The sequence below is a fragment of the Abrus precatorius genome, unplaced genomic scaffold (assembly GCF_003935025.1).
Source record: "Abrus precatorius isolate BTA unplaced genomic scaffold, Abrus_2018 Scaffold9, whole genome shotgun sequence".
In the NCBI taxonomy this organism is placed as follows: domain Eukaryota; kingdom Viridiplantae; phylum Streptophyta; class Magnoliopsida; order Fabales; family Fabaceae; genus Abrus; species Abrus precatorius.
The window spans coordinates 31,887,362-31,894,916 of record NW_020874439.1 but is presented as its reverse complement, the minus strand read 5'-3'; the positions used below and the strand labels follow the sequence as shown (position 1 = coordinate 31,894,916).

The 7,555-nt window shown below is 29.0% G+C and overlaps 1 protein-coding gene across 1 annotated transcript; it reads left to right on the top strand.

The window, feature by feature from the left end:
• The first annotated feature begins 4,871 nt into the window (after window positions 1–4,871).
• LOC113851231 (disease resistance protein SUMM2-like) lies at window positions 4,872–7,146 on the top strand. The gene is made up of 2 exons (XM_027481703.1): window positions 4,872–7,038; window positions 7,124–7,146. Exons 1-2 carry the CDS (start codon window positions 4,872–4,874, stop codon window positions 7,144–7,146), a joined length of 2,190 nt encoding a protein of 729 aa, XP_027337504.1.
• Window positions 7,147–7,555: the final 409 nt, after the last annotated feature.

Below are 7,555 nucleotides of genomic sequence, written 5' to 3'. Positions count from 1 at the left end.
TGGCAGATCCATAAAGTGTCATAATAGGTATTATTGATTCTTGTAACCGTGATTCTGAAAGGCCAGTGTTTTATTTTATTGGTCTACAAAGTAGCTGAGGTGGTTATATGGCACCCGCTGGTCACTTCACATATATAATATATATATGGAGAGTTTTATGTTATCTTGTGTGTTGTGTTACATTTCTTCTATCGAAATTAAATGAGAGAAATGTTATTTGCACCAAATATTTTCTTCTCATTAATAATAAGTTGTTAATGATTAAGTTAGTTTAATTAATATTACTCTGTTGATTATTTTCCTCTCTTTCTTTTCATTCTCTTGTGATTTAGTTTTAAAAAAATTGCCTTTAGTCTACCTTGTAGTTTAGAAAAATTTGAAATTGTGTCCAATATTTGATAAATGATACTGTGTAGCTAGCTATGATAGAAGAATTGAGCTTTCATATGACAGGTGAAGCGAGTTATGACGTGTATGTGTCAAGTCTAACAACTTTTTTAGTGATTATGAATGGGAGTTAGTTTGACTTATTTCTTATTTGTGCTGTATAAACCTACCACTTCATTAGGCATAGTCTAATCAATTAATATGGAGCACATGCATGTAAATGTGGCAAAAAGCGTGTTTGTATGAAAATTTCAAATTGGAGATTAGTAGTGTCCTAAATATGTATTAGCATTACTCAAATATATGTTAATTTTAAGATGTTCAATGATGTCAAATGATTTCTTGAAGCAAGGAACAAAAGAAACAACAATTTTCAAGAAATATCTTTCTGATGTCAAGTCTGCATTATTGTTTGAAATTACTGAAAATATCCAAAGACCTGCTCCTGAGGAGATGGGTACTGTGTCTGGTGGTTTGGGGTATGTAGGTACCTATGCTTATTTATGGAGGAAACTATATGGAAAGCTCCTTCTCCTAAATTAGTATAAGCTAATTTTCATGTGGCAAGTTTGTAGGGATATTCTGCCTCTCAAATCTTACAATAGTAGGATTTTGTGATTGTCACCAAGAAACTTGCCATATTTTATGTTGTGGTCATGAAATCATGGCAACATGCTAATTTAGATGTATCACAAATTACAGAAAGAATGTGCTTTAGATATTTGTTGGCTAGGATTTTGCAATCAAGGGTAGCAAGGATTGAGATTGTTTTAGCTTAGTTATTAGTATCAAGTTTTGATTTCAGGTATAAAGTTATGTTAAATATTTATATAGAGAATTTTGTTGCCTATAATAGTTCTCCTTAACTTGAATAAGAATGCTTCTTATATAATATACTTGTGGTATAAATAAATAAAAAAGAATTAAATGTAATTTCTTTACTTCTTGCTGGTACAAAATTATTTTCTAATGTTTTATTTAGTAAATTTAGTTCAACATATCTATTTCTTGATTATAATGGAAGTCACACATATTTTAAAATGGAAAAATGGGATTGTAAAAATATATGAATGAAACCAATGCATGAAAGTTAAGTCTCTTTTTTATAAATACAAACTTAGCCATGTGGATTTTGGTAAAAAGAAAGTAAGAAACTAACAATTCGTACATTAGGCCATGTAAATATATTGAAATTAAAGAAAAGTTCTTTTTGGGCCAAGATCCATGTTTTCTTCAAATTGGGCCACAAATGCTCTTATATATGTACCCATCATCATTGTAAGTTTAGGACCATTGAATGTTTCGGAGTTAGGGACGAAGTTCATGTACGGTGATTGATGATGACCAACAAATTCACCTTACGTATTCATAAACTTGGGTTCAAAATTGTCATTTTTGATTATGTTCCAAAAGTTTATCCATGCCTACCATGAACAACTGAGGATATGATTCAAAACGATGTTTATAAGCCAAAAAAAGGGGGATAATATTTTTCATTTTAAATTTAGAAAGTTATGTAATATTCCTAAAAATATATAAAAGTTAAGACATTTAATTTATGTTAATTTATTATTTTATTTTAAAAATGATTAATAAGAGTATATTTATTAGAAAATGAATAAAAAATTTATGGCTTTTCATCTTCCTCAGAACTCAGAGTATGATCCAAAGGCAAAGACTTCTTTTAATAAAAGGAACTCCTAGTCTTCCAAAAGTCAACGTGAATTTATAACCATTCAAATAAAATACTTAACACGTGTTTACTTGTATTTTCCTTCAACTCATACACTTTTGCACATGCTAAAAATTTTAACTTAAACTTTTCACTTATGCTCAATTTGTTGAAGGTAAAATGGAGCAGATTGAAATGTTAAAAAAAGGACTCACCAGGTTTAATTTCCAATCTTCTATAGTATTAATGAAGCCTACTCGTGAGGAGCATGGATTCTTTTAAATTTTTATTTTATTTATTTTTTCTGAGAACATTTCAAACAATCATATCCAAATTATGTAAAATTACTATAAATGACAAATTTTTAATTAAGTAATGATTATTTAGAATAATTAATTAATTAAGGAAGAGTACATGTGATCATTTAAACTACCCTTTAATTAATTATTGTTAATTAAAACCAAAGAATAACAAAAAAAGAGTACATGTAATGGTTATCTCTTGGACTCACAAGAGATAATAAAGATGTGGCCAAGACTTGCAAACGAATATAGTAGTGAACAGTGGATCATAATGTTTGAGCAAAGTGATCAAAATTGATGCTCAAACTCTCCAAAATGGGGTAAGAAGAATTGTATAGTCGCCTTTTCTTCTGCTAATTTCTATTTTCAATCAGATGCATTATCATTTGAGTTCGTTCTGCTTGTTACTTTGTCTTGTGATTTTTCATCATCTTCTGTTCCAAACTTATACGCCTCAAAGAAGAACTAATTGATTTATTGCTTGTTCATTTTCGATCAGATGCATGTTCATTTGAGTTCAGATGCAAGGAAGAAAAGGTGCATGGATAATATGAAGGAAGATAAATGTGTTGAGATGCAAGGAGAAGGAGATGAAGGACAGTGCATAATATGAAATAGCATAGTGCAAATCCTTTGGCAACGATTCTTGCTGATATTTTCTTGAATATATAAAAGTGCATAATTCAAATATCAATGTGAGTGTATTTCTTCAACTTTTCTATTTTCCTAATTTTTTAAGTCCACTTTTTGAGGTCTTGTTTGCCACTTCAATTTTTAATTCTTCACCATCTTCTGATACAAAGCTCTATGGATAAAAATTGTTTTTTTCGTTTTAACGTTTTTATTATTATTAATCTCAAATTCAAAAAATATTTATTATATTTTTATAATTTTAATATAATAAATTTTTTATTATAAAAATCTATTACTTTTATTTTCAAAAAATAATTATAAAAATTGATATGAAGGTTATTTTTATTTTTATTTAATTAGAATTGATAGCGGTTTATTCCATTGAAGACTCCTTATGCATGTGTAATTTGTACAGAAAGAATGACTCATTGTATCCAACATAAACTACATATTAGTGAGTGAAAGCTTCTTTTTTATTTTAATAGAAAGGGTTTAAATTATCTTATTTATTTTATGTTGATAATTTATTCTATTTGTTGAGGTTTCGCTTAGTAAAATTCAGTTGATAATTTGAATTTTTTTTTCTAATACTTTTAACCATTGTATAGATAAAGATAATTTTATTATTTATTTCTCTAATATATATAAAAAAGATTTAATTCAATCAACAAAATGGTATTAAATTCTCAAATAAATTTGGAATCTTATTTAGGATCTCATATTTTGTTTTAAGAAAATTAAATATATGTATTCTCTTCCGTTAGATAAAATTAATAAACAAGAAAGATAACTCTCTTTTTCTTGTTGGTAATATATATATATATATATATATATATATATATATATATATATAATATAATATAATATAATATCTTAATAGGATGCCTTTGGTGTACTATGAGAATCTCAAATTATATTATACAAAAATTCACTTTATAAACATAAAAAAAAAAATACCAGAAAAAATCATATTGGTATAAAAGTGTCCAAAATCAGTCATTTTAAAAAATATTTTAATAAAATTTTAAATAATTTTATTATATACTCTGTCTAAATCTAACTTAATTAGCATCAAATCTTTTGATCCTTTAATTTGTCTGAAAAAATAAATTATTTCTTGATGAACTATTGCATTACATTATCTATTTGAAGTTTGAAATTTTTTCTCCTTTTATTTTTTCTGTCGTTCTCTTTATATTTTTTTTAATTTTTTATTCTCTTTTAAAATATTTTAATTAATTTTTTAAAAATTTATTTTATTTTATTTTTTATATAAATATTATAATCTTGTATTGCTGTTAATTTTTTTTTTGAGTTTTAAATTTTTTTATTTTATTGTATTTTTCAATACGTTATAATTTATAAAAGATTCGTGATATTATTGTATAAAATAAGGCTGTTGATAAATATGTCATCTTTAATCGTATTTTTTTCTCTAATTAATGTTAATGAAGGTAAATTTAATATATATATATATATATATATATATATAAAAGAAAAAAGATCTTCTCTAATTAATGTAAATTTAAAAACTATTTTTTGATTTATTTGAACTTTACATTTAACGCTAAATGAAATATTAAATTATAATCTATTAAATATAAATTAAATATAAAAGTTTTTAAATTTAATTATACTAGTATAAGAAAATACTAATATATATATATATATATATATATTATAGAATATTATAAATTAATTTCGTGGCATTTGTTATTTTTATTTGAATATATATAACATTATTGTATAATATAAGGCCTTTTAAAAGCATGTCATTTTCAATTGTATTTTCTTCAAAACATCAAATTATATAAAATAGGAAATTGTAAATTAATTTCGTGCCCTTTATTAACTTTCCTCCGTTGAATTTGATTTAGATGGCAGACATTGGAGCTGAGTTTGTAAAATCAATTTTAGGCAGATTGATAAACTGCGCAATAGCAGAATCACATTACGTATGCTGCTTTTCGGACATTGTTGAAGACATTGAAAAGGAAAAGAAAGCTTTGGAAGAAAGTGTGAAAGAGGAAATAAGAAAGGGAAATAGCACTCGAACAGATGTCACTTCTTGGCTAAAAGAAACTGACGAACTCATTAAAGACACAAAGATGAAAAAGACGTGTTTTTTTGGATGGTGTCCAAATTGCAAATGGAGATATAATAAGGGAAAGCAACTGGCAAATAAGAATATGGAAACTGAAAGACTCTTGAAAAGTGGCAATGTTGGAATTTCTCCTTATCTTCCAGGTGTTGAGTATCATTCTTCTCAAGATTATGTTTCTTTTGAGAGCAGAAAGTCGAAAATCAAAGAACTTTTGGATGCGCTAAAAAATGACAGCAACTTTATAATTGGATTGCAAGGGATGGGGGGAACAGGTAAAACTACGTTGGCAAAAGAGGTGGGTAAGGAACTTAAGCAGTTACAACAATTTGATCATGTCATTGATACTACAGTGTCATATACTCCTGATATAAGAAAGATTCAAGATGACATTGCTGCACCCTTAGGATTAGATTTCAAGGATAAAAATGAATCAGAGAGACTCAAGCTTCTTTGGAGTAGATTAACCGGTGGTGAAAAAATTCTTTTGATATTGGATGATGTGTGGAATCCTATCAATTTTGATGAAATTGGGATTCCAAGGAAAGACAATCACAAGGGTTGTAGAATCTTTTTAACCACACGTGAAATGAAGGTTTGCCAATTAATGGGTTGCGAAAAGATAATTCAGTTGGGGGTGTTATCTGAGGAAGATGCATGGACCTTGTTCAAAAAGCATGCTCATATAAGTGATAGTTCCTCTAAACGTTTGTTGGATAAGGGACGCGATATTACCAAAGAATGTAAAGGGTTACCAGTTGCAATAGCAGCCATTGCTAGCAGTTTAAAAGGTGAAGAAAGTGTGGAAGTGTGGAAATCAACTTTAAAATCCTTGCAGAAGGCTGTTGATGAAGATTTGGTTGATAAATGTTTGAGGCGTAGTTATGATAATTTGAAGGATGAAGGAGCCAAGAAACTATTCCGCTTATGTTCTCTGTTCCCAGAAGATGAAGAACTTTCTGATGAAATTTTAACAAGATTTTGCACTGGAGTGCGCCTTTTTGGGGAAGTGGATAACAAATACGATGAAGCACGAGACCAAATAGTTACTGCCAAAAATAAACTTGTAAATTCTTGTTTATTGGTAAAAGCTGGGAATGAAAGTGTGAAAATGCATGACTTGGTTCGTGATGTGGCCTTGCGGATAGCTAATGAAGAAATTCAAGCAGTAAATGTGTCTAAAAACAATCAGAAGTTATTGGTTGAGAGGAGGAAGAATATTAAATATTTGTTATGTGAAGGGAAGAGTATGGATGTATTTTCATGTAAGTTTGATAGCTCTAAACTTGGGATTCTGAATGTCTACATGGATGAAGATAGAGATCAAGATGATTGTGTGGAAGTTCCAAATTCATTCTTTGAAAATATGACACAACTTCGAGTTTTGCATTTGTCATTTAAGACATGGAGATATGTTTCTCTATCATTACCACAGTCATTCCAATCATTGACTAATATTCGATCTCTAATCCTTGTGAGATTACTCTTACGGGACTTCTCTGTTCTGAAAAACTTACAAAATCTTGAGACTTTTGATTTGGTTTGGTTTTATATGGATGAATTACCACGTGAAATTGAAAAACTGGAGAAACTTAGAGTCTTGAGGTTAAGACGTGGTATTGTTAAAAATTTGAATTCAATTAAAGTGATTGAACGGTGCTCATCACTTGAAGAATTGTACATTGTTGGTATGAATCTCACGTTTGATACTTCGGCAATGCATGAGAAAATAACCTTTCCGGCACTCCAAAGGTACATTATGAGTGACAATCGTACAATGGGGGATGAATCCTTGTCAAAATGTGTGGCCTTTCCGAAGATTGATGCTATTTTCTCGGAAGTGACATTCAAGCATTTGTTGCAAACATCCGAACTTCTTCATCTACGAGAAATCGAGGGGGAATGGAGAAATCTCATACCTGATATTGTTCCCATGGATAGAGGTATGAATGACCTAATCGTGCTTTATTTATCAGAGAGTCCACAATTGCGGTGTCTCATTGACACTACACATATTGATTCTCATAGACACAGTTTCTTCTCCAAGTTGATTGAGCTAAAACTGCATCGCATGGAAAATTTCGAAGAGCTATGCAATGGTCCCTTTCCCTTTGACTTTCTAAACAATTTACAGAGGCTAGATATCTGGGATTGTATACATTTGAGAAGCATATTGTTTAAGAGCAAGCTAAACCTCTGCTACCTTAAGACCATTGAATTGTACAAATGCCCAAAATTGATATCCCTATTTCATTTGTCAACTTGTCAAAGCCTCTTGCTTTTGGAGAAACTGTGCATACATGATTGTGAGCAACTGAAAAACATAATAGTAGATGAAAGAGTAAATGAAGATATAAGGGAAGAGATTGTTGATGGTGAGAATGATAACAAGAGTTGTGCCTCAATGTTTCCAAATCTGAAAACTCTTTTTATTAAGGGATGTCCCCAATTGGAATATAT